Raw genomic sequence first — 27,970 nt, forward strand, 5'->3', positions numbered from 1 at the left:
GAGCGAATACCAATGCTCGCCCGCTCGTGTAATTTATCTGTGCTCAGCTGCCTGAATCCAGGTTGATGTGTCTACTGGCAATGTTATTCAGCTGTCTACCATCGAACTAACCTCCCTCCAAGTCACACCACTCGAATAATACCTCGTTGCCATTGTCATGTGAGCATTTGGTCGAGTTCCTGTTCGCTCGATTCTGTCCGCCCTACTCGAGTATACTTGTCATGTAATACAGTTGCAACGTTATTAATAGCAGTATACAATTATTTCCTCACATGTCAGTACTTACCACTTCATGCATTTATTTACTTTATCTACATTTTCATATTAGAACAAAAATAAACCTTTACAATCGGGAACCAAGCCATCAGCCTGAGTGCAATGTTTGTGTGTTTATTTTTGGACGGGTAAGAGCAAGACCGCCTAAAATTTCCCTTTATTCATCACATTCACCTTACAGTTTTGTCCATTGTGATGGAATTCGTGAGTATGCACAGATAGGGTAATGATAAGCCAGGATGTAGGTGGAAACATCGTAATTTGTGGCCTCCATGACGGTGCGAGAAGTGCGGGTTGCCCACTACAAAATTTTGACTCGAAAATGTGGTAATGATTCATCTTCCAAACGAGGGTGTATGCCAGATCTTAAGACAGGGCTCCGTGAAATTTATTAATGGCTCCCTTTGTCATGATGGCACAGGAAATCAGGACGGGAAATATGGCAGACTGTAGGATAATTGTTACCTGTGTCTGCATTTCCTGGAGAGAATAACAAAGGAAGATGCTGGCAGAATGTAACTGATCACTTCTTAGTCTCATATTTCACACAGGTTTCATGCTTAACTCTTTTCCAGTCAGTGGTCATCCTCTGGGATAAATTTATTGTAAAGTTTTGATGTGCAATGTCGTCATAAAATCAGAATAGCATCAGTTTTAAAGACTTATATGGCAGATTCAAGAAATGAAGAGATGGAATAAATAGGGAGCTTAATAAAAAGAAATAAACAAATTGAGGTGCCACTGAAAAGGGAATACCATAACCTACTATTGGATATGATATAAAAAGCCATTTTTGACACATTCCTGGTGATGGTGTAGGGTCTGTCTATCTATCTATCTATAGCCCGACGCCCTAATCCTGCAAAGGGTGGCCGCAGACAAAACGCCTCCAAGTCGCTTTGTCACCCACCATTTGACTACCCTCCCCCCCCCTCCCTCATATACCTCTCAACTCCATCCCTCCACCTCATCCTCAGTCTACCTCTCCCTCTCCCTCCCCCCACCTCACTTACATACACCCTCTTAGTCAGTCTTTCATTCTCCATTCTCTTCACATGTCCAAACCACCTCAGTGTATTTCTCCTAATCTTCTCAACCACATCCACATCCACCCCACAGCGTTCCTTCACTTCTTCATTCGTCAACCTGTCCCTCCACGTCACTCCACATGCTCCTTTCAAGTAACTCATTTCCACTGCTCTCACTCTTGACTTGTTCCCCTCTTGCAAGGTCCATGCCTCGCTTCCATACGTCAGGGTAGGGATCACAATACTATCATGCAGTGACTTCTTAACTTTCATACTCACCTCCCTATTTCTCATCACTGCTTTCAGTGTACCAACAACCTTCCTTCCCTGCTGTACCCTTTCACGTACTTCATCCCCCAAAGTTCCATCCTTACTCATCACACTCCCCAAGTACTTGAATGCACTCACATTCTCCATATTCTCACCATCTAACCTCACTGCATACTCTGTGACTTCATTCCTCTCAAACACCATAACTTTACTTTTGTTTACATTAACTTTCAGATTCCTCCTCCTACACACTGTCCCAAATTCATTCACCAAACCTTGCAACTCCCATTCATCTTCACTCAGCAGTACTGTATCATCAGCAAACAGCAACACCGGAAGCTTCCAAATCTCACCCTCATTCATTAGGGCCACCCCCACATCCACTGCCCTACCCTGCACCTCCTTTACAACCCCATCCATGTACAGTACAATCCCAGCAATCCGGTATCCAGACAAACGGAATACTCAGAACAACGGGAAAATTCAAGGGCTGGTAAAAATGTCAGTAAGTTATAACTGTGCGCCAATTTGAATGGACCGCCAAACCGCCGTTTGATAGTGTCACACGAGGCTGGGGGAAGTCAGACAAAGCGAGGTGGAGGCATTTCCGGCTGATGTAAATCCCTAGCAAATCCTCTTAACCACCCCTCCTCTCCCCCTCTTTCCCCTACTTGAATTCAGTTATCCTCCACACCTTCCAAAAATCACCAGTCTGCGTTTTGCCACCAGACAGTAAACAAGGTCTCTTACTATTGTGTTCCTCTGATAGACGGTAATTTGTACACTCCAAAATGCCTAAAGTGCAAACTAAACGTAAGCGTATCGTGCTTACCTTGAAACAGAAGCTGGACATATGCAACAGACTTGAAAAAGGCGAACATTATAAAACACTAATGGCTGAATATAAATGTTAATAGAAATGAAAGTTTACTTTGTTGGAAGAAAAATAAATAAATAATATGCCTGCATTTCATACGTACATCATTTATTTTATTTTCTGCAAAACAGCTGAGTGGCGGGTGAGGGGTGGAGTGATGGAGGTCAGGTGGGGAAGAAGAAGAACAGTCGGAAACGTAAACAAACTCACGTGGGGGCACAGGTGTTGTGATAATTCTACAGTGCAGTCTTAACACATCATCAGTTCACTAATAAATGTTCAAGCTTTTATTTCTATATCCTATTTTTCAATTTTTATGAGTACAGTACATATAATGAATACAGTAATTCGGTAAACAATGGACTGGTGTAATTTGCAGTACTGCTAGTTGCTAGACATTGCACACGTGCGTTATGACCATGGTGTGTGTTTACAAGGCAGTTTTTCAGGCAGAATCTCTTAGTGTAACCCCTAATGTGACTGGTGAGTACCTGAACTGTATTTACTGCTGTGATAGCCTTTGTATAGATTTGACTTGAAAATCAGAAATACGGGAAAAATCTGTAACCGGGAAGGTAAATTCCCCAAGCCACCCGGTTAACTGGGATTGTACTGTATATATTAAACAGCCATGGAGACATCACACAACCCTGTTTCAGTCCCACACTGAGATCAAAGAACTCACTCAGCTCACCATCCACTCGCACCGTAGCCCTAGCTCCCTCGTACATACTCTTCACAGCACTCAACAATTTCCCCTCCACTCCATATATTCTTAATACCTTCCACATACCTTGCCTATCTATTCTGTCATAAGCTTTCTCCAAGTCCATGAAGGCAGCATACACTTTCCTTCTCATCTCTAGATACTTCTCCACTAAACATCTTAGAACAAATACCTGATCTACACACCCTTTTCCCTTCCTAAATCCCCCTTGTTCTTCTCCAACTAGCTCCTCTGTCATATGCCTAACCCTATCAATGAGTATTCTACCATATATTTTACCAGTCACACTAAGTAGGCAAATACCCCTATGGTTACCACATACTTCTCTCTCCCCTTTTCCATTGTATAAAGGAACAATTAGATCTGATTTCCAGTCCTCTGGAACCCTTCCCTCTTCCCAAGCCAATCTACACAACTTCCATATCCACTCCACAACAATCTCACCCCCATACCTAAGCATTTCACCACACACTCCATCAATTCCTGGGGCCTTTCCCAACTTAATATTCTTCATCGCTTCCACTACTTCCGCCCTACTGATCTCTTCCTCCCTCCTCTCATCTCTTTTTCTCTCAGCCATTCCCCAACCACTTATACTCGCACTGCTCTCACTCTCTACATTCAAGAAGGCAATTCTTGCAATAAATAACCTTACCCTAAACCACCAGATTTGATGGTTTAGGGTGAGGTTATTTATTGCAAGAATTGCCTTAACCATTCTGTTATGGCCATCCTCTGTTTAAAGGTTCCTGGGAGTGAGCAGGGCAGAGGAGACGATGATCCTCTGTTTGAAGGTTCCTGGGAGGGAACAAGGCACAGATGATGATGATAGTGAAGTACAGGAAATAAACTGCAGTGTGGTAGAATGTGTTAGGATAACCATATGAAGTATAACCTGTCTTTTGTTGTAGGGTGAGAACTAGATGGATCAGGACTGGATGTACTGGCCATGATGATGACAATGATGGTTGTGTTGCAGGGTGTGGGCCAGATGGATCGGGAGTGGACGTACCGGCCACCCGTACTAGTGGGGGAGCGTGTGGTGTGGGTGGGGGGTGGGGGGGACCTCAGCCACCCACACCCACACAGGGGTACAGTTGCATGGATGGGCAGGCTGCCAGATACCTCAACACAGTGGACCATTGGAGTAGAATTTGTAAGTACTGTAATTGTGCTTAGTGTGTAAAATCAAGGATTTACAGAACTGTTTGTTGCTGTAATAAAATTGCTTTGGTAATACATGTCACTAAAGCTGAGCGTATAATGTGCCACTACAGTAGCCTACATACAGTGTATAAATATAGTATGCCTTATTGGTATGTTCATGGTTATCAAAATGCGCAGTAAAGTATAGAAATATACCTGTAGTTGATAGATTTGCTGTTGGAGCCTCATAATTTTTTTGAGTGTACTGCATCCTGATTCTCAGTTTCTGTGCAGGTATGAACAAATAGTTACTCATATGTGAATATTCTAATTTCTGTTTTTAGAAGTACTGTTTTTCCCATGAATTTTGGTATGGGAATGAACCAATGAGTTTTTTTTTTTTTTAATCGGGAACAGGTTAAATATCATTGTTCACAAGGAAGTGAGATGTGGATGTGATAGCGGCAGGTGTGGTTGGATGTAGTTGTCATGTGGTGAGGGGCTTAAATAAATTATTTGGAGATATCAAGAATGAACCCTAAATACCTCATTGTGCTAAAAATATCCTTGTTAATAGGATAGTGAGGTGCCTGGTGGGTGTGATGGCAGCAGGGGTGGCCGGATGCTGTTCTCGTGTGGTGAGGGGTGCGGACTCTTCCTTCCTCTGGACGCGGTCATTAGGGAGAGTGATTATGATGCTGGTGTAAGGTAAGTCATGCATGTAGTCTTCACCTTTTTACTATCTATCAGTCCTGGAGAGGTATGAGTACTGTTATTTTTATTATTATTATTACTTTTTTTTTAATTGTATAAGTTCTGAAAAGTGTGTCCAGTGTCAGTGAATTCCGTATTGGACTTCTTCCTTCACCTTTATCATTCTTTTTCTGTGTCTGTCCTCCTCCTCTTCCTATTTCCCTCATCTTTCCTGTCACTTTTTATTTCTCTACTTTCCACATCAGGTGTCTTTACATTGAGTGACAAGCGTGATGATTTCCTGTAAGCCAAGAAACCATTCACAGTGCTGGGTGGTAACCACACAATTCATGCCTGTTCCATATGTGTCAGCTAGTGGGGTGGCAGAGGGTTAGTACCCCTCCCTGTAAAACCGCTAACTCAAAGACAAATGGCCACCCCTTTCAGGATTATGGCATCTGGCCATAGCTAGATAAGATTATTATTATTATTATTATTATTATAATTATTATCACCAGTCTTAGAGGTTGTATGATGATTGATAATGTGATGATTGGTACCGATAATGATTTGTTTGTTTATTGTGTTTCAGGTCCCCCGGTACTCAGCCCCCCCATACCTCCCAGGATAACAGACATGAAACTGCCAGTGCCAAGGTGAGCTGAGAGAGAGAGAGACTGACTTCATGTGTGCTTAAGGTCTGGTAGTTAGAACATCATATACTCTTTACCCTAACTTGGCCCAGATTTTTGTCCTTTTGCAGCTTATTTCTTGTAGCTCTGTGGCAGAAAAAGACAGTGCTACAGCTCTAGATCTGTTTCATAGCACTTCTCCATGACTAGCATCATAGGGGCATGCTAATCTCATTTTACATCTCAGCACTCAAGGTGGAAAGATGGCAATTTTAGGCCAAGTTAGAGTAAAAAAAATATATAGCTGGAGTGATTGTTTATCAGTGCACAAAGGTTTATTGCCAGAGAAGTGGCTGAGTTTTTTCAGTTACCTGATTCCACCAGGGAAAGTAGGCTGGTTATTTACTCTTCATCCCTTCAGGACAGTGACATCATTATATTGCAGTGCTTGATGGTGGATGATTTTACTCAGCTCAGGGAAGTGTTGGAGGCACTGACAAGGAGCCTACACTTGGTGACACTGTGCCCCCTGGGTGGAGCAGCTAGGGCATCCATTTGGAAGCCAAACCTCATATATCCCTGCACTTTGCTCTGGGAAGAACACTGGTGAGATGCTGTCTACCACAAGGGGACGCCAGTTCCCTACCGTGCCTGTACCTGTAGGACAACCTCACAGAAACAGTTGCTTATATATGGTTAGTGGGTCTGCTGAGCCACACACAATGGGGTTAAGCAGCAGCAAGTTATTTGAGTTTGCTTCTAAGCCCTTTGCTCATAGGGTTATCTTTAGATCTGAATAAGCTCTCTTGTGTTGGCAAAATGAAGTGACAAAATGCATCATCTTGACAAGGGTATATTCCTAACTACGGTAGTCCAGCCTCGGGGCACCTGCACTTCAAAGGGTAATAGGAGATGTTCCCAATATTATTGTCAGTTTGGTTTTACCTAATGGAGCTGGGCCACTTACACAATTTGAACAGTAAGTCATGGTTGAATGTAATTTGATGAGCCTTAGTTATGAAGTAGGAATGAATCTCTTCTGTTATTTTACTCAGTTCATATTAATCATGAGAAGAAAAAAAAAAAAAAAAAAACTCTCCATCTTGAATGTTGAGCTATAATAAAAGATTAACCCTAGATTATGGTACTAGTCATGAAGTGCTGTGAACAGGGAACAGAGCCTGAGTATTAAACAACTCTGCCTCTGAGCTGTGGGAAATGAGCAGCAAGAAGATGAAAGCCGACACCTAGTTAAAATGAACAAACTCTATTCTAAGCAGCCCTCCAGTCTGACTACATTTGGCCATCAACTGAGCTTAAAGAGATTTGGAATTTTTGCCAGGTTAAAACAAATGCACTATAGTACTGGGAACACCTCATAATGGATTTTGTATTAGTGCTGTTGTATTTGTGTATGTGTGGCTTTTGTTTTGTCATGTCTGTCTTGGTTGGGGATGCATTGCTGCTGCATGCTGTGCTGTGCTGTGCTGTGCTGTGTTGTGTTTGTGTTGTGTTGTGTTGTGCTGTGCTGTGCATCCCTTATATACATCCATACATATGTAAATTTATGCGCGTACACATACACACACACAGTGAACATGGATTACAGAGTTTGTTATTTCATCTTGACTTTCTTTTTCCCCCTTAAAGATTGGGTAAAGTAGAATTCAGAAATACTTTATGGATATAGACAGAGAAATATTCATGAAGTGGATGTAATGAGTGGGGATTCCGTATTCTTATTCGCACCACCCTCACCTTTTTTTTTATCTGTCTGTGATATTTGTTACAAGACACCATTATCCCATAAGGGTTGGCCATAAATGAATTGCCTTAGTCGACTTGTCCTCTGCCTTCTGTCTTCCCTCACTCCTACTCACACACACTGTCTTTATTATATCTCTGCTCCAAACCTCCCCATCACGTCCCCAGTCTCTCTCTCCTCCCCTTCCACCTCTGAGTTTCCTTCCCATTCTTTCATTCTCTCTCCTGTCTGTATGGCCAAACCATCTCAGAGCATTCTCTTATATAAATTCTAACATTTACACCAACACCACAGCACTCCTTCACTTCCTTATATCCCTTGTTACAGAGTTTTAATAAAGAAGAACAATAGTGATACACCTTTACCAGCTTAAAATAAACAGACTGTATGCACAGGATACGAGGTGTTCTTCATATTTGTGTAAATGCATGTGTGTGTGTGTATGTGGGTGGGTGTGGATGTGGTGATTGTGCATGTCTGTTGTCAACATTGTACTCTGTGTGTGTATAGTTTGGAATTAATAAAGCTTTGCAAGTTTTATCTGAGAATTTTATTAACTTCCTTAGTGCTCAAGTTGTTTCTAATATTCTCACTGGTTGTTATGCTCCTTTTACTCTAACTTGGCCTAAAATTACTGTCTCTCTATCTTGAATGCTGAGCTGCAGCAGTAGAATAACACTAGAATATGTTGCTAATCACAAAGAAGTGCTTTGGAAAGGCTGTTGAGCTGTAACATTGCCTTTTTCTGCCCTTCAGCCACATAATATAATCTGCAAAAGGATGATGAAAATCTGGGCCAAGTTAAGGAGAAAAGCTATTGTACTGTAACTGTGAACTTTGTGAGGCTTCAAGCACGTCTTCTGTTGTGGCATATTTTGCATATTACAACATATAATTCCCTTGTATGTGAGTGAGGTTGAGGAGGGAATGGAGGGGAGACCTAGGACAAGATAAAAAGATGGGGGTGAACAGTATATGAGAAAGAAGTGTGTGAGTTGGAGAAAGGACAGCTAGATGGCAGAGGATAGAGTGATGTGGAGGAGATTTGTTTGTGGCCATCCCATGTGGGATTAGGATCTCTGGTGATAGGTAGATGTTATATTTTTCGAGAACAGAGATACTTTCCATAAATATTATCTGTTGTTAACCAGATGCCTCAATCCTGCAATGGGTGGCTACAAACTAATCGCCTCACAGGCACCCTGTCATCTGCTGGCAGACTGACCTCTCTCCAGCTCACATCCCCTCACTCATATACCTCTCCACCCTGTTCCTCCATCTCATCCTCAGTCTCCCCCTCCATCTCACTCACACTTAGTCAATCCCTCATTCTCCATAACATGCAAAAGAAAATTAGTTCACTAAATGTAAAATTAACCTAGCAAGGATGGAATGCTGAAGGCCACCTAAGCTCACATGAATTTGAGCCTTAAACTGTATATAGCCTGTTTGTTTTCATTTGATGGGCTACAGACAGCTTGAATGCAAAGTTGTGGTTATGTGAAATTCAGTGAACTATAGTTATGATGCAGAAATGAGTCTCCTTGGTTATTAGTCAAATTACTCATTCAAATGAGCTGAATGGAGTTACTTATCATTATCATATGAAAAATGAAAATCAATGTAGTGTGTTTGTTCGCATCTAACAAATATCTGTAACCCCATTTTGGCTCAGGTGATGGCCAGTTGTAGTCAGATTGGAGGGTTGAGTTGCATAGTAACCAAGGAGATTAAATCCTAGCTGGTAACTAAGGCACATTGAGTTCCATGCAGCCATGACCTAGTATTTTGAGTTTAGTGGACTAGTTCCATCAGATAAAACAATCAGGCTATTGTGTGTTGAAGCTAGGCAAGCTGGGAGGATCAAGCCTGGACCAGCCTGGATGACATTTGTACAAATCAGTGGATAGACAAGGTGAGTACGAGACGCTACTGATAATGTGGAGGTCTATCCATCCATCCATCCATCCATCCATCCATCCATCCATCTGCATCTGTCTGTCACTTGCCAAATGCCTTAATCATGTAAGAGGTAGCTATGAATGAATTGCACCTTCTCACCCTTCTCTTCATCCCATCCCTCTATCTCGTCCTCAGTCCCCCTTCCTCCTTACTCACATAGGCTCTTCTAGTCAGTCTCTCACTCTTCATCTTTTTACAAGGCCAAACAGGTGTCTGTACTAAATGAGAACTAACTGTACAGACATTCCTCATTAATCAGGGATGTGATTATAAATACTAACTTTTTCTGTGTGTTTGTTATCAGTGTTTGTGAGGAGAAAGACTAAGATAATATGACCACGTGAAGAGAATGTAGAATGAGACTGACTATAAGAGCTAATTTGAGAGAGGCCGAGGGGAGGAAGCTAAGGATGAAATGGAAGGATGGGGTGGAGAGATATATTAATTAGAGAAGGAAGATGTAAATTGAATAGCAGTCAGTCTGATGGCTGAGGACAGGGTGGCATGGAGGTGTTATGTTTGTGGCCTTCCCATTGTGGGATTAAGGTGTCTGGCTGTTGATTGTTACCATACTGTAAATTTGGGGAAATGGCAAACTAGCTGTAACGGCAACAGTGTGACTGTAATGGGTAGCATTTCTGCTTTCAGTGGATTTTACTGAAGAAAATACCACAAAAAGTGACTTCTAATTAGGAGTAACTACAGTATAACTTTTTTTTTAATGTAGACCTTTTTTTTTTTTCTTTCTTTTTTTTTTTCCCCCAGACCCCATCTCAGATTTCTATCAGAAAACTTCTTTCAGTAAAAAATACTGTTGTTGCCCCATGCTTATCTGGACATAAACCTGGTTGACTACAGACTGAAACTGCCCCCTCTTCAATCCACTATCATCCTTTTGGGGGATGGAAAGGGAGTAGAGAGAGATTTTAGTAACCCAGAAATATCTTTGCCACCACATGAGTGTGTCCCTCTCTAGCATCAGTAATAACTAGGATAACCCTGCTGTTTGCTGCTGAACCCTTTGGGTTTGGCAGCAAACAGCAGGACTGTCTGCTCACATTTAATAGATCTTGGCCTTCCAAAATGCCTTTAATGAGGAAACCTCTGGGAGTCATCTTGAGGCCTAGGAAGGATCCTGTAACTGTCCTGGAGTTTCTGGGACACTGCAGGGGGCTGATTTCAAGTCACTCCCACAATGTCAGTGACACTGCATACTGTATCTAGGCTGGCCCCTGGGAGTATCGGGCAAATAAATGTTTGTGTACTGTAGAGGGTCACATAGAAGACCACATGAGGGAAGGCAGTTTGAAGTGGCATGAAGTAGACATGAGTTGATAGCTAGATGTGATAGAGAAATAAACTTTAAAAAAAAAAAAAAAAAAAAAAGGTAACTCATGTAAAGTTGATGTGCTTAGGTAATTAGGCAGACCCTTGTGCTGTGGATGTTTCATCCATACTGAATAAAATCATCTGGAGTCTGCCAGCTTTATGTGCAAGGTTCAGAATTAGCAGCCTTGGGAGAGGCATATGAATGTGGGTGGTTTAAGCTGGAAGGAAACCAGTCTGATGACAAGGGGCAGAGTGACATGGAGGCAGGTTGCTTGTGACCATTTGCTTCAAGATTAAGTCATTTGGCTCTATATATATATATATATATATATATATATATATATATATATATATATATATATTTGAATAGATAGGTTTAGATTTTCTGTGAGCTGATAAAAATTATATCAAGGTGGTGAAACTGAATTGTTGGGTTTTGAGAGAGTGACCAGGAGAGTATGTGAGTGAGGTGAAGGGGGGAAAGAAGAGGGGCAAGCTGAGAATGAAATGAAGGGATGGGATGGAGAGGTGTATGAGAGAGGGGATGTGAGTGGGAGAGGACACCCAAATGGCAGAGAACAGGATGACAGAGGTGATTTATCTGTGGCCGCTACATATGGGATTAAGATGTCTGGCAGTAAATTGAGAAATGTTAATTATACAAGCAATGAATGTTTAAGACAGAATTATTATACAAAAGAGTATTAAGGTATAATGTGCACAATAAATAATGAAGAAAGAGATGCTAGGTAGTCTTTTAAAAAGTGGAATGCAGGTAGAAGTTGCCCTGCTCCCACAGTCCACCATCCTCCTTTTGGGAGGTAGAGGGTTAAGGGATGTTAGTGTAATCAAGCAGTGGAGTTACTTTTACTGGTGCCTCCATATGAAGGCATTTCTCTCCAGCACCTGTCTTGTTAGACTGTGGTGTTGCTGGAGAGGGATGCCTGTATAGAGTGACACCAGTATAACCTGGTGGCTCCACTGTCAGGATATGAGAACATCTCTCACTTCTCTCCATGTCCCCCTCAAAGAGGATGGTGCCCTGTGGGAAAAGGATACTTTCAGCCTGCAGTCTACTGGGTTCACATTTAGATGGACCTGGGGCCACAACAGCAATATTAATAATAGAGTACCATGATGTTTCAGTCATGCGAGAGGGAGCGATGGTACCCTTGGCGGAGGGCAGGGTCGGGAAGCAAGAGGGAACCTCCACCAGCATCCACCTCTGTATCAGCCTCCACTTCCACCACAGTTAGCTCTTCCACTGTCATCTCTATGTTGGCAAGTAAGAAGGAGACCCATAACCACGGGGATGTAAACACACTTGCTCAGGACCCACACCAGGACAACTTGGGCCTCGGAGAAAGGGACAGGAGGGGGCTGAAGGAGGGATGTAGAGAAGAGGGAGACAGAGAGAGGGAGATAAGTGATGATGGGTACAGAGAATGTGTGGGAGGAAGTGATGGTAGTAACGATGGTATTGTTTACTTTGGGGAAACCATGGTGATTAAGTCGACTGCATCGGCCAGCATTGAGAGGGTCAGTGTGTCCACGCCCTCAAGCCCAACCTTAAGCCAGTATCAGCGGCTCTACGGCCAGAAGCACAGCTCATCCAGTGTCTCAACAGTTGAATCAACCAAGTATATGAGCAGCCCAGGACACTACTCCCTGGGGGACCGGCCGAATCCTCCACGGAAAGAGAGGAGCTCGGGGTTCTTCAACTTCTTCCGCTGGTTCAGGAATCGGGATAAGAAGAAGCGGTCAACGTCAATGGAACAGATGAGTAATGTGAGTGAAGGCAGCATGACCAGCCTCTCCAGTTCCAACAGTAACTTTGCTCACTTACCTATCATGAGGAGTAGAAGTGCTGATGCCCAGAATAAGATGAAGTCCTCAGCCCCTAAAGCTCAGTTTGGGCTCACTCGACGATACAAATTATTTTCCCGTGACTCCTCTCTGGGTCGGGTCAGCTCTAGCACCTCAAACGATGATGGAGGAAGGAGGCTGTCAGCCATTAGTGCATCCTCAGAGGCATCATCAAAACCTGGTTCACAAATGGGAACACTGACTCGCAAAAAACGCCCTGCACCACAACCACCAGCATCTCCCAAAAGCGACACCGGGTCACTAAAGTCGGAGAAAAGTTGTACCAGTCTACCAATTAGGGATACAGTACCCACCCACCTTGATCAAAGTCCATCACACTCAGGAAGTCAGGGTCCCCAGGGTAGGCAGTTAAAGAAGTCTAATAGCGAGGGGTTGATATATGCCAAGGCCAAGAGGAGAGCTCCACAACCTCCAGGTCAGACCACTTCAGAACCAAACCAAACTTCATCACTGACAAGAGAGGGGAAAACAAAGAGACAGGCCCCTGCTATCCCGACGTCTGTAGAGCGACCAGTGAGTGGTGTGTCAACGGTCAGCTCCCTCTCACAGTCTCCCTCCTCAGCCTCCACCACCCTAAAGTCTCAGAGTAGCAGTGTAGCATCAAGTGGTCCTTCTTCGGAAACTATGAGGTTTGAATCTGGGTACCTACAACAAGACCTGTCCAAATCTTCATCTAGTCCTGCCATACCGGAGACAGGAAAACTAACCCTTTCACCCCGTCCATGGTATAAGAGAAAGAAAACAAAAAATAAAGAGACCAAGGAGATGAAAGAACGTGGTAAGAAGGAGAAGATCTATGACACTTGGATGCCAGAGATCCAGTACTCACGCAGCAAGCTGAGTCTGACAGCTAGTCTGAGGAGGAGCAAGAGTTATGACACTGAGGATGACCAGACACTCAAAAAGTCAAAGGAGAATGAGAAGGAGAAGAGGCGCTCACAAGTGTCTCTCCTAGCAAACATCAGTGAACTGGACCGAGCAGCTTCAGAGCAGATGCAGAAGGAACTGGAGGAGAGACGAGCCAGGAAGGAAACCTACGACAGCAAGTTCTACAAGAGCAGCAAACCGCATTTCCTAACACAGACTGATTTCCTGCCCAAGGGTGATAGCTTGGATAATAATACTCTGAGCTCTGGCACCACAACACTGGGGTCAAGAGGCAGTGGTCGGATGGAGGAGCAGGAACCTCAGAGCCATGACACAAATGTCTATGATAATTTGGATGCAACACTACCTCAGAGCTACTCCAAACAGGCCACACTGAGGATAGATGACAGGGATGGCAACTCTGGGCATTCCACAACAGACAGGAGTGAGACAGATGAGCCCCCAGGAGGTCCATCAGAGTCTGTAGCCAGTGTTAATTGTAGCAGGATTGCCAGACCCTCCAGAGGTGACAGTACACCTCATGCAGAGGCCAGAACAACCACAGGAAGCACCAGTTCTGATCCCACAACCTCCACCTCAGAAGCAGCATCCAGGAGATCACCACTTCACAGGGCTGCCATTGATGCTGAACTGTTCTATCAGCTGGCTAAAGATACTCAGGCAGAACCCCGGGTAAAAACATCACCCATCCTCTCGGGGATGCGGGAGGGGCGGAGGTTGCCATCATATGAGGAGACCAGTGAGGAGGAGGCCGAGGAGGAAGAGGCAGCGTATGTGAAAGAGTCTTCCAGTCAGCTGAGGAAACCCAATAAAAACTTTGGTCTGCGGATGAACAACTTCTTCTCGCCAGATGTGTCAACCATAATCGAGGCCTCAGAGTCCTTGACGTCCAGTGCCACCACCCCAGCAGATGATATTTATGAAGACCTACCTGGGACCTCTATTGCCAATGGCCAGGCTAGGACAGATAGCATACAGGATGAGATAAACAGTGAAATAAATTGTGAGTATCGCCTGAACTCCACAGACGCCAGGGAGATCATGCAGGAATTGGCAGATGTCAGGCAGGAGATAGAGAGGATTAATGAGCAAGAGGAGGAGGAGATCAGGGACAGAGAGAGGAGGAAAGCGGAGAGAATACGTGAAGAAGTTCTGCAGCTGAGGGAACAAGACAACTTTGAGCTATGGCAGAATGCAGTGAGACAGTCGGAAGGAGGCCAACCATCCACTCCTCCTGCCCCCATTAACCTAAATGAGGGTAGTGAGCACAAGTTCAAGTGGGTGTGTGAGACTTGTACCCTCATAAACCTGCCGTGGAGACTGCAGTGTGAGGCATGCATGGTGCGGCGCCCAGCCAATCCAAAAAGAGTGGATGAGGACGAGAAATCAATAACCTCGGATCACCGCAGCCCCCAAGCCAGTGTGTCTGCAGAGAGCCCAGTGACAGTTATAGAAGATGGCTGTAGGGATGTCCCGGGTGCTGAGGCAGTCCAGGATGCAACAGCTGACCCGGAGGCTGAACATGGCGACAAAAAAAAGAAGGACATCAACTGGGAGAGGGAACTGCAGAAGTACTTTAAGACTTTTGATGAGCATGTGAGAGGTGGCGGTGGTGATACAGCACACAGAAAAGCCAAGCATGCTGCCACAAAGGACAAAACTGAGGGTGAAGGCATTTATGGAAAAATAAAGAGAAAATTTAAAGGTGAAACTAGGAGGCAAGGGGAACAAGGTGACAGTGGAAACAAGGGTGCCAAACCAAAGACACAATTTTTTGGCACTGGTAGAGGCCCTCCAGATACATTTATAAGGAGTGAGGGCACTGTGAGAGAGAAGCAAAATGATCAGCAGACACTGGGGTTTACCATCCATGATTCCCAAACCAGTAACATACCCAGCGAGAAGCCTAGTGTTGAGGAAATTAGAAAGGCTAGGTTGGCTAGGTTCCAGGAAAATGGCCACTTTGATGGGGAGTATTTTGGTGGCCATGATAATGAGCCATCAGAGGAAAAAAAAACTAAGAGGAAGGATGTGTCAAAAAAGGACAGGGATGCCGGGTCAGGGAGTAAACGTTGCCGAGCAGACAACCATGTTAGAGATGGGAATGAAGGAGGGGAAGGAGCAGGGAGGGAAGTAAATGGAAGGGAGTCAGAGGAGGAGAGGAACTTCTACAATAAAAAATATCGAAAGCCTCAGGTCCTCAAACCAAGCGGAGCTGTACGAACGGTGGTCAGCATTTTTAACCAGTTTGAGCAGCTACAGCAGGCCAAGGTGGAGAAACCAAAATCGAGCAGAAGGAGATCTTCAGGTAACATCGTGGAGAGGTCACAGGTTTTTGAGCAGCACTTAAACCCTTCTATGAGCAGTCCAGAAATGCCAAGAGCAGTCACCATTCGAGAGATTCCCAAACCTCAGGGAAGGAGGGACTCTGCAAGGGAGAAGGAGGTTTTCATGGCCATTGCAAAGTTTGATGAAATGGCAGCAATGGCAGAGCTGGAGAAAATCGATAAGCACAGACAGAAGAGCAAGGTGGTGAGGAAGAGGCCAAAAATATTCAAGGGATCCATTATGACACCATTTCAAGCAGCCACAAGTCAAGTTTTTAATGGTGCCTCCAGTCAAGTGTCACAAACTAACTACAGCAACAGTAAAAACACACAAGCCTCATCTTCCTTCCTTGACCCTAATAGAAATGTTCAGGGGGAGGAAGGAGCCTACACGGAATCACGGCAGCGCTCCCTCTCCATAGGCTCGGCAACTTTTGAGCTTATACAGGCCAAAGATTTTGAAAACATAGAAGCCCAGGCCTCAGCATTGATAGAAAACATGGACACCAACCAAAGTGAACATTCTCTAGAAACAGTGATTATTAACCAGAGTCAGCAGGCATCAATGAATATTGCAGACAGTGGAGCAAGGAGCCAAAGCAGTAGAGAGCTCACCTCAGATGTAGCATTGCCAGTAATTCCACAGATTACCATTGAAAGCCCTGATGCCCGAGATCTACCCGAGCAAGAGAGGAAAGAGGTTGAGAGATTAAGCCAGCTCCTGACAGAGGCCGAGGGCATTGCTTCCTTTAAAGGTGAGCATAGTAGCACCTCATAGCCATGACGTCCATTCTCAAACAAGCGTACAATCAATTCCCTGTTGAAACACAGACTTGTTTTTTCAGGAAGGGAAAATGCTAAATCTTAAGAGTCTTTTTGGTGTTGTATTGCAGTAAGGACAAGGAAGGGAAAATGCAGAATCTTCCTGTGTCATATTGTTCTTCCAGGAAGTACATGGAGAGGAGAGTGCATGTGTCCTGCTTTTACCCGAAAGATAAGGAAAAGAGAATGTGGAGTGCTCCTCTTTCTTGTTTTTTGCTGGAAAGATATGGAAAGCAGAGTGCAGAATCATGCCATCTCTCTTGCTTTTGCAGGAAGAATAAGGAGGGGAGAATGCAGAAACGTGCAGTGTCTCTCGCATTTGCAGGAAGAATAATGAGAGGAGAATGGAGATGTGTCTTGATTTTGCAGAAGAGATAAATAAAGGAGAGTGCAGAATCTTTCCACATTTCTTACTTTTGCAGAAGGACATGGAAAAGAGGGTTCAGGATCTCCTCTTAAACCTTATTTTTACTGAAGATGAAAGGAAAGGAGAGTTACAAATCATCATGTATGACAGGAGAGTTCAGATCTGCTTGTATTTGTGATTATTCATGCAAAAACGTGTCTCAGTTTTGAGAGGAAAACTATCATAAATTATTCTTTAATTCATAATCATGATCAGTTTCCTTTCATGCCCAAGATTAGTTTTTGCCACAAAGATATTGGAAGATTGTGCACTCCTCTCTCCTTAAGAAAAAAAATGAAAGTTAATCATAACAGGGAATTGATCATAAAAGTGTTTGTGAATGTTAGGGCCATATTCTAGGTGGATTTAGAGGATGCAGGTCATCTCATACCCAGTTATTCTACACAGAACAAGTCTTGTATTCTAGTAATGTAGTTTACGTTAATATTTAAGTACAGTAATATAAATAGCATAGGAGGGAATGTTAAGGTGTATAATGCAAAATACATGGCAAGGGATGAGTATTATAAAGCCTCCTACACCACCCAGAATATGGCCTGTAGTTCTGTAGCGTATCAGATAGAACAGCCTTTCCATTTCTAACCTATTTTTTATGAGGGGCAAATCCTCACCCGAATACAGTCATCAGGCAGTAGCAGGAAAAAATATAAAGCATGCCATCACAGTGAATGGGTTTATAGAGATTGAATCTAACCCTTTCACTATGGAGGGTCTTATCAAAGCTGAATAAAATGATTGAATAGTAAGAAGGATATAAAAAAAGTAATAGTCATCTTGGTAGTTGATATTACTGCCTGATTTTCCCTCTGTATACTATTCCATCCTTCCTCCCACACATAGCTTGACTGTCTCTATACTCTGCAGTTCAGCTTCACTTCCAAGCACTTTCTCAGTTTTAAACATATTTTAGTGTGCCCTGGAGGATGGTTGATACCGGGTATGATTACTTTTGAAGCATGGTGCCAGAAAATACCTTGAAAAGAAATTGTGTAGATAAGGAAAGTGAATTGCCATCCATGGTCAAGTGTATTATTCCATGGTCAAATAATTTTGACAGAACTACCTGCCACATGTCTGCACATCAATGCCATGCTTCAAAAATAACTGCATAAACCAAACTTCTGTTGTTTGGCAGCCTAATGTGTCTGAGGAATTTACATATTCCACTATTACCCACAGTTTCATCTTGCATGGTAAATGCTTGTTTATCTGGAATGAATTGATGTTTTTTTTCATGAATGAGACAGCTTTCAACTGGTACCTTTGTTTCTCTTGGATATGTCTTTAAAAAAAAAAGAAAAAGTTTAATCTCTTCAATAAAAGAATTGAAGTTAGTAAATCATAATGCTAATAAAGCAGTACTGTACAGTACAACAGACTTTATTAATCTGTTAACCCCTGTGCGCTGTACTGCATAGTAATCAGTTCATTGATCCAGAGTTTTGAAGTCACTATATCTGAGATTGAAAATACAGTATATATAAATGACCTCTTGATTATATTATAGATCATTATAAAATCTGATAAAGCTAGTGGTAGGTTTGATATGATCTCAGAATATTAGCAGTACGGTATCATATGTCATGGTAATATACAGCATCATGCAACCTTGTGTTACTTTTTACACGAGATAAGAGCTTGAAGGTATGGTACAGTAATTGCAGTAGGACAAAACTAATTTAATACTTACCCTGATATATTCTTATGACACTGCAGCAAGCCTGGCAGTGGAGGAGCCGGCCCTGGGTCAAACCAACACCCTCAATATCAACAAGCTATTGCGGCAGCTGGAGGCAGCCATCTCTCAGGGTCGCCATGCTGAGGCTGCTCGACTGGCACATGAGTTGGCCGATTTCCGAGTGTCCTGCTCTGTCACACGCAACCCTAAGACTCCGCAGGCAGGTGTGGTGGACCAAGGAGACCCTAAAGCATTTTCTGTTAATGCTGGAGCCTTGAGACCTGATGATTCAGCCCTTTCAAGTAATTTAAGACCTCAAGATGTAGCAGATCGAGACCCTAAAATATTCTCACCCAGTGACCGTAGACTTCAAGATACAGCCCCATTGAGTAGTTTAGCAGAGCCATCTATTTCAAGCAATGTCTCCGAGTGTTTTTATGATGCGGAGGAAATGCTTGATGAAGAGGAGAAAGATGAAGAGGAAATGACCCATTCCGAACATGACCAACTGATTGATTTGGCCTGCCTGAATTATACGAAGAACAGAGAACGAGAACAGCGGGGTAGTGATGAACATGGTGACATAAAACCACATCCCCACATCAATAGTACAACTCACGTTAGTTCAGTTAATGCAACATTAATAGAAAACAAAGCACTACTACCCTCACAAACAACCACCTCACCCCAGGTCAAAAATGACACTCAGAAAAGTGCCAGTGAGGGAAAGATTAAAACTAGAGGTGAGGGTGATAGATACAGGGAGGAAAAAAATACATGTAGTGATGTTAAAAATGCAAGTGGTGATGTTAGCAATGGGTGTAGGAACAGTAAGGGTGGTGAAATTGGTGGGAAAGGAGGTGATGCCCCAGAATCATCTTCCCTTGCTGTGGCTCAGAGGAGAGACACAAAGATCGATCCAGCACGGCGAGAGGTGAAGTCAGACACCATCAGCCGACTGCTTGATGCCTCTTCTGATCAGGGGAAAGAGAGTACAACCTCAAATCAGCCTTTCAAGTAAGTCTTATTGATGCATTGCTTAATTTCTTTATTTATATATCAATATCAGTATCATAATAACCCATCAGACTAAAAAAAAAAAAAAGATGATGCCACCTCAGATAAACCTTTCAATTATTCCTTACAGATAGGGTACATCAACAGCATGGATATTTTTTTAACTCTGATTACTATAATTTCTCTTAGCATAGGAATTGTCTTCTGTAAGCCTAAATAATATTGTGTGGTGTACCAAGAGTGATGAAATGGTTGTTCAAGATAATTTTTAGTCTGTGATTGCTAGGATTTCTCTCAGATAAACAGTTGTGTGGTGTTAAGCTGAATAAAATATCCTTTTACACTAACAATGGCAAAAGGTTAAACTTGGTCAATTATCCATCAGTGTAAAGATGTACGTTGAGGACAGAAGGAGTCACCAGGGCCCCATCACCTTTGCTGTCACCCCAGACCTCACTGTTGGTGCTCTTAGGGATAAGGTACTATCTCAAGGCCATGTTTTTTATTGAATAATTGTAGTAGCTGTGAAATTTATGTGTGTGCAAGTATGAGGGTGAGGATTTTTAAAGAGTTTTATGTACAATGTTGTGTGCACATATACTCTATGTAGTTGGATTTACCTGTTTGAAGTGTACAGGGTTTGAGCCAAGGTTTTATTGTTGTCCTGCCTCCATACCTATGTACAATTATCCAGTCTACTTGTAATCAGATAGATGGTCATTGTTTATGCCACCCCCACTTCCAAACTGTCCCAGATATTATTATTATTATTATTATTATTATTTTTATAATATATATGTACATACGTAAGCATCTGCTCTCCCTCAGTTTATACCCATGTCCCCCTGCCCTTCCATTGTCATTCACAAACAGACTTCTCTGTCCACTTTTTCTAGTTTTCAAACTCCTTTAAGCAATGTAATCAAAAGAATCAAATGTGTGTGGGCATATGCACAATTTTTCTGTAATTTACAATGCCATTTAATAACAAAAATGAATGTCTAAAAGGTGTTGTATAACAGCAACTTTCTGTACATCCATATACCTCACAATAACAGAGTGTTTATTTACATCAGGTTTACCATGACTTTGGGTTCCCCACGGAGGTACAGCGATGGATCCTGGGACGCCGATTGGCTGATGACGACTCACAGACATTAGAGCAGCACAAGGTTACCTCTGAGGGCTGTCCAATATTCCTTTACCTTGTCGCTCCAGAGGTTGAGGGGCGAGGAAAGGGACAGTCAGGTAATAGTGGTGCTGAAATGTCGACTGCTGGTTCAACGAAAAGGCTGTGTGGAGACAGGAAGGCAGGTGATGGGAGGATAGATCTGTCAGATATGAATGGGACGGTGAGGTGTCTGGAGGTATATGACAGTGAGGGTAATGTGCAGTACAAATTCTACAACCCTGAGACAAGAAGGTATGAAGTAAGCACAGATATGGAGGAGAGCGATATGGATGATGAAAATGAGGAGTATGAAGAGGAAGAAGAGGAGGAGGAAGAAGAAGACAATAGTGAAGAGGATGATGACACACTTGAGGAAGATGCAGACGATGGTGATGATGAGGAGGAAGATGATAATAGGAATATATACCAGAATGTACAGAAAAACAGAGCAGGAACTCAAAGTAATGCAGATCCAGCTTATATAACAACAGCAAGTAGAACTAGTGATATGGAACAGAACAAGAACACAAGAAACAAATTACTGAACTCAGAACTACAAGATGAGAAGTACCAACTGCCTAGACCCTTAACTGACTCTCGGACCCCAGGCCTCACCTCCAGTCCCAACAACAACAACAACAACAACGTGGTATCAGGAACGAGGCAACCCATTTTCAGTAACACCACAGCACAACAAAATAACACAGCTTTGAATACTAGATTTTCTAGTAATATTGTAGGAAATCAGAACAACACTGCAATACTCCAAAGTAATACAGTTTCTGATACTAGGCAAAATAGTAATATTATTGCAAATCAAGATAACATGCAGAGGCAGATCAGTGGGGAAAGCCAGTCATCACAACAACAGCATTCATTAAAGCAGCTACCAGTACAAGAATCACAATCAAAGCAAGTACAGCAAATGCAGCAGGAATCAAAACAAACACAGTTGCAACCAAAATCAAAGCTATTACCTCATCTTCAACCACAGTCATTACCATTAGTGCCAGAGCAACAATCAAAACAACAGCAGCAGTCCACACAGCCAAAGCAACCACAGCAAGAGAGGATACGACATGTACAGAATCAATCACCGCAACCCTTCAGACCACCACAGCAACAGCAGCAACAACAGCAACATCTCAAGCAGTTCAGACCACCGCAGCAATTAACACAGCCTCAGCCATCGAAACAGTCATCACAGTCATCACTGCAGTCACTAAAACAGCCACCTCATTCATTGCCACAGTCACCAAAACACCCACAACAGCAACAATCACCCAGTCATCCTTCATCACAATCACCAAAGCAGTCATCACCCCATTTACTGAAACAGTCACAACAACAATCAAACAATCCCCTAAGTAATGCCACACAATCATCCAGTACCCAGGTCCCTCCAGCAGCTTCCCCAAGTCGAGAACATGGGTGGGTATGCCCAACATGTACCCTAGTAAACAGATGGGCTCGCCCAGGTTGTGAAGCGTGTGCCACCGAGCGTCCGGGGGCAACCAGTCACCACAATGCCATCACCACATTGGAAAGGGTGGGTCATGGCCTTTCATCTACTCCTTGTTCATTCATTTATTCATTTTTAAAGACTCAAACGTGCTTGCATGTCTTTGCCATGATCAACTAATACTGTAGTGGCATTCTGTGCTGCTCAATCTCTGCTTATCTCTCTTTTCAGTCCTTTATCCCTGATGTCACACTCTCTGACCTTGTCCCAGGTCTATTTTGGTCTACCTGTAGCAACCCTACCCACAGTTTTCACACCTTTCACTCTCCACACCCAGTTGTCATCCTCCTTCCTCTCCACATGCTGAAACCATCTCAGTGTGTGGGATTTGCCTAAACTGAAGGGTGGTATGGGATGGGGGAATGGTGTTGTAGGTGGTGGTGCTGGAAGGGGATGCCATCTCATGGTAGCAGCAGTATAACCAGATGCCTCCCAATAATGCCATCACCATATTGGAAAAGGTGGGTTGTGAGCTTTTGTCCATTCCATGTGGAGGACATTGTTGTTGTTATGTCCTCAGGCTCATATGAACATGAATTGTGTGAACTACTGGCTGAAGTTGCCCATCTTCTGCAGTTCATCATCCTTTTGGAGAATTAAGGGGGAGATGAGGGATGTTTATATAACCAGGCAGTGAAGCTGCTGCTGCAAGGAAGTGGTCACTTTTGCCCTAAATGTCTTAGTTGGTAAACTAACCCTGAGCCCTTGTACTCCTGATAGGCCAGTAAAGGATTGGCTGATAAATATGTAGGTGAATTGCATCTGTTTATGTTGAGAACTGATGCTTAGCTGATAGATAAATAGATAGATAGTTTCTGTTTGTGTCAAGTATTAATGCGTGCCTGTGTGTACTGCAGTCCGGTGGGTTGGGTGCAGTGGTGTCAGCGCTGGAGCGCCAAGGGTGCGTGGCCAACCAGGAGAGCTTTGAGTGTCGGGTGTGTTTCATGGACATGGCTGCAGGGGAGGGTGTTGTGTTGAGGGACTGTCTTCACACCTTCTGCAGGTATGGAACTTGCTTTAGCCCCTTTTATTCTGTTCTCCCTCTTTTATTCTTTTTTCTCTCTTGTGGTCTTTGCTCTCTTCTTTGTTCTGTTCTTCCTCCTTTGTTCTTTTCACCCTCCCTTGTTCTCTTTTCCTTCATTCATTCTTTGCATCCTCCCTTCTGCTCTTCCTTCTTCATTCTGTTCACCCTCCCTTGTTCTCTTTTCCTTCCTTCATCTTATATTCCTGCTCATCATTTATTCTTAATCTATTGTTCTGTTCTCCCTCCCTTATTCATGCTAGGGGACTGTCTTAACACTTTCTGCAGTCCTATATTCTTGCCAACTTACGAGTTTTTTTTGCGTATCTTCATTAACAGTATATATTTGCATGTGTCACCAGTCATAGGAACCACCTTGCCTTAACCTCTTGAACTTGAGTGACATCCTTTCTCATTTACTCTTGCTGTTATTAAACAGTTTCATTTAGCTTAAACAGTGACTCTTGTACATAAAAGGTTTATTAATGTTATGTCTGACACCTTCATTTCAAAAAGTATGTTCCAAAGTTAAAAAAACTTGCCAGGAAATGGCAATGATATAATTGTAAAAAATTACTGAGGTCAGTGGGTTAAGCACTTAGATTTTAAACTCAATGTTTTTTTTTTGTATTAATGCCTCGGGCTCCTGCACTCCTCATGGGGCAATGTAGGATTGGATGATGGATGGATGGATGGATATTTTACATAATTACCAGTATCCGTCCAATGCTGGACATTTTCTAGGCATATATCTTTTACTCACATAGCATCAGTAACAGTAGCTAATTTAATATTTATGTTGCAGGGAGTGTCTAAGCAGTGCCATCAAATACTCTGACACAGCTGCAGTCAAATGTCCATACAGAGATGCACAATACTCATGTGATTCAACACTGCAGGACAGGGAGATCAGAGATGTGAGTTATTACCTTACCTGGACAGAATCCGTCTAGGAATTGTTTTTGGTTGAGTTTCTCTGGTGGTAGGTGGGGGTGCTCACCATCCACTCACTCGATGTAGTGCTGCTTTGGGTGCCTGCCCTTTCCTGTCTTCCTTCCTTTCTCTTTTGTCATTCTTTCCTTCATTCTTTCCTCTTCCTTCTGCTCACAAGTGACTTTACACTCCCTCGTATGTCTTTCTTTCCTTCATTTTTTCCTCTTCCTTCTGCCTGTGGGTGACTCTACACCGAGTGACAAGCCAAATGGTTTCCTGTACACCAGGAAACCATTTACTTTGCTGGGTGGTAACCATATAACCAAATTATGGTGCCTGGTGGTTTAGTGAGTAATAAGGCACTCCAATTGGATTGAGCCTGTGTAGGTTTATATCCAAGGGATGGTTGGGGTTTATTGCTCATGTAATGCCACTCAGGGATGAGTGAGGCTGGTCACTCTCATTTTAAATGTCACGACCAACTTGTCTAGCCCCGGGTTCCTAGGCTCCTCGTGGGCCGACAGAGGATTGGATGATGGATGGATGGATGGATGGATCATTTTAAGTGTTTATGTAATGATCATGTACGTATTTCTAATGCTTTCAAATGTCCCTCTCAGTAGTCTGAAAAAAACAGTAGTCCAAAAAACCCTCAGTCCCCTGCAATTCAGATAACAGGACTTTTACTGTATTATGTAATCCAATTGAAAGGATGTAGGTAAAAATTTCCACAAGATACGAGTGAATAACTTAATGACATATTTACCTGTTTCCACACAACAGCTGGTGACTCAAGAGGGGTACGAGCATCACTTAAGAAAATCAGTGAAGCAGGCAGAGGGTGCCATGACCAATGTGTTTCACTGCAAGACACCGGACTGCCCTGGGTTCTGCCAGTACGAGGACAATGTCAACATCTTCCCTTGTAACGTCTGCGGCCACGTCAGTTGTCTCACATGTCGGGTATGTTACCTTGTTTATGTGTAAAGAAGCAGGCATGTAAGTAGAAAAGTAGGACAGAATGACATGAAAAAAGATGCAGAAGTTTTGATTATATTGTGGCATTGATGTAGCTGTGTTTGAAAGTGTTAAGAGGAATACTTTGAGATTTGTCAATGTGGAATGGATGGAGAATAAAAGACTGACTGGAAGAGTGTATGTCAGTGAGGTGGAGGGGGAGATGAGGAGGAAGAAACCAAGGATGAGATTGAGGTATGGAGTGGGGAGAGGTATATAAGTGAGAGGGTCTGAATTAGAAGGAGGGCAAACAAATGGCAGAGGAGAAGATGACATGGAGCCGGTTTGTTTGTGGCCACCCCTTATGTGATTAAGGTGTCTGGCAATAGATGGATAGATAGTTAGATAGATGATTTTATGAGTAAGGTAGAGTGCAACAGTAAAGTTAAAGTGTTTTGCTTTTGCAGGAGCAACACGAGGGTAAGAGCTGCCAGGAATATCAAGATGACCTAGCCAACAAGGTGGATGAAGCCGCCATGAAGACCAAGAAGTTCTTTGATGTTAGTACAGTACATGGAATTTGTTGTGGTATCATTTGCAGCTGATCCAGATTATAAGATCGGGATGTATTCCAAAATATCCTGTTGGCATTTGTCTGTCCTCATGAAATACTTAACTCAGTGCCTTACAGTTATAGTCAGTCATGTGATTGCATATATGTATGGTGGCTGTAATGGCTTTGGTTAGTATGTCATTCTATCATTTTTTTTTTCTGACTCTCTGAACCTACTTCACCCCTCCTTGGGATGGGTGAGATCTAGAAGATGAAGGATGATGATGATGATGAATGTTTGTACCTGGTGCTGAAGAGGGATGCCTTCATGTTGTGATACTGATATAAGTGGGGAGCTTTCCTGTTCAGGTATGCAGTACAAACATCCTTCAATCTCTTTCCTGTTCCCTGAAGGGATGATGGTGGACTGCAGGAGAGGGCATCTTTAGCATGTAGCCCAGTTTGTTCATATCCAAATGAACCATTGGTCACAACAACAATGAAAATAATTCCACTCACCCCAGGATATGATCCGTCGTGGTGATGGTCTACCATGCCCCAGCTGCTCAGTGATGCTGGTGCGCAAGTGGGGGTGTGACTGGATGCGCTGCCCCATGTGTAGGACTGAGATATGTTGGGTCACCAGGGGACCGAGATGGGGGCCAGGAGTGAGTATTGGGTGTATTGTACATTTATTCAGCCCATCCTCATAAATAGAGAGAGACAGACAGAGACCAAGAGAGTCATACATTTTGTGCACATTTCCTTTATCTTCACTGGAATGTTTGTTTAATGATAACCTGATGCTTTATGTACTGTACTTTACAGTCAGGTCCCACTATTCATGGGGGTTATGTGCCAGAACACCCCATGAATGTTGAATTCTGTGAATAGACCAAATGTACCAGAGAAGTCACTGATTTCAATGTTTTAGCCATTCCTGTTACCTACAAACCCACTGTAACACGTGTACATGCATTTTATGGCACATTAATATTTCCCAAAAATACAGCACTGGATGATACACAAGCTCTTCTGGGTACAGTGTACTATACTCATCAAGCAATGATGGCGATGAACAACATGTACCTATAGAGGGTCATTGCACAGTTTAACTGTATAGAACAATATTTCTTCCAGAAAACATACAAAAAAATCACTTATGAACCACCAGGAACAGCCGATGCTGTGGGAAAAACAGGAAATAACTTGAGTTAATTTCCCAGAAAAATTGGCGAATGTGTGAACCCACAAATAGTGGGGGTTGATTGTATATCATTTTGCAGTTTGTTTTATTGAAGTGAATCAGAATGGGGCTCCCCCCCCCGGGGGTTTTTGTTTATTTTTTTTTTTTTTTAAAGCAATAATCCCTGTGTTACTTCTTCCTAGGGTCCAGGAGATGTGTCTGGTGGGTGTAAGTGTGGGATCCGAGGTCAGAAGTGTCATCCAAAGTGCACCTATTGCCATTGACCAAATCCATCCAGTGTTGCAGGTGTGTACTGTATTTTGTACAGTAGTATATTCCATTGGCCATGCTGTTGAATACTGCACTGTAGGTAGCAGATGAACCTTGATAGACAAATTTCCTGTTATTTTACTGTGGACTTAATTGAAAAATGCTGTAAAGCTTGGCAGCTTTTGAGGGCTGGAAGTTGAAAAATACTGTAAATAATGGCAACTTTTGTGGGCTTGGCATTCTCATGTAATCTCCTTCATTTTTAAAAACTAATTAACAACTTTTAAAGACTGTCTGTCTATCTATCTGTTTATCTGTCTATAGCCAGACACTTTAATCCTGTAAGGAGTGACCACAAACAAACTGTCTCCATGTCACAATGTCCCCTGCCATTTTGCCGCCTGGCTCCCAACTCACACCCCCCTCTTTCATATACCTCTTCACTCCAGCTAATTAATGTAAATTTTTCCCTCTATCAGGGTGGGACAGACACCAGGCAGCTACAACAAACTCTTCCCAAGTCACAGCCGTGCCAGACCAAACCAGTGCTTGTGTGTCGCACCACTGAATGACAGAGAGTATCTTACATGATTGCTTGACCACTTT

General features: G+C 43.0%; 1 protein-coding gene across 1 annotated transcript; it reads left to right on the forward strand.

Moving 5' to 3' along the window:
- The first annotated feature begins 4,169 nt into the window (after positions 1-4,169).
- Positions 4,170-27,962, forward strand: LOC145416110 (uncharacterized). The gene is made up of 15 exons (XM_080285201.1): positions 4,170-4,334; positions 4,902-5,032; positions 5,610-5,673; positions 7,582-7,632; positions 11,852-16,562; positions 18,773-19,751; positions 20,137-20,230; positions 20,828-22,471; positions 23,302-23,447; positions 24,271-24,382; positions 25,182-25,361; positions 25,823-25,915; positions 26,433-26,576; positions 27,298-27,400; positions 27,844-27,962. Exons 1-14 carry the CDS (start codon positions 4,170-4,172, stop codon positions 27,376-27,378), a joined length of 8,595 nt encoding a protein of 2,864 aa, XP_080141327.1. The 3' UTR covers positions 27,379-27,400; positions 27,844-27,962.
- The last annotated feature ends 8 nt before the right edge of the window (positions 27,963-27,970 follow it).

Source organism: Coenobita brevimanus, chromosome 104, assembly GCF_032717465.1.
Source record: "Coenobita brevimanus isolate Jiangsu-jjx chromosome 104, ASM3271746v2, whole genome shotgun sequence".
NCBI lineage: Eukaryota > Metazoa > Arthropoda > Malacostraca > Decapoda > Coenobitidae > Coenobita > Coenobita brevimanus.

Coding starts and splice junctions, on each gene's coding strand:
- LOC145416110 (XM_080285201.1), top strand. CDS start 4,170: ATGGATCGGGAGTGGACGTACCGGCCACCCGTACTAGTGGGGGAGCGT. Junction 16,563..18,772: donor GGGCATTGCTTCCTTTAAAG/GTGAGCATAGTA, acceptor ATGACACTGCAG/CAAGCCTGGCAGTGGAGGAG. Junction 25,916..26,432: donor AGACCAAGAAGTTCTTTGAT/GTTAGTACAGTA, acceptor CACTCACCCCAG/GATATGATCCGTCGTGGTGA.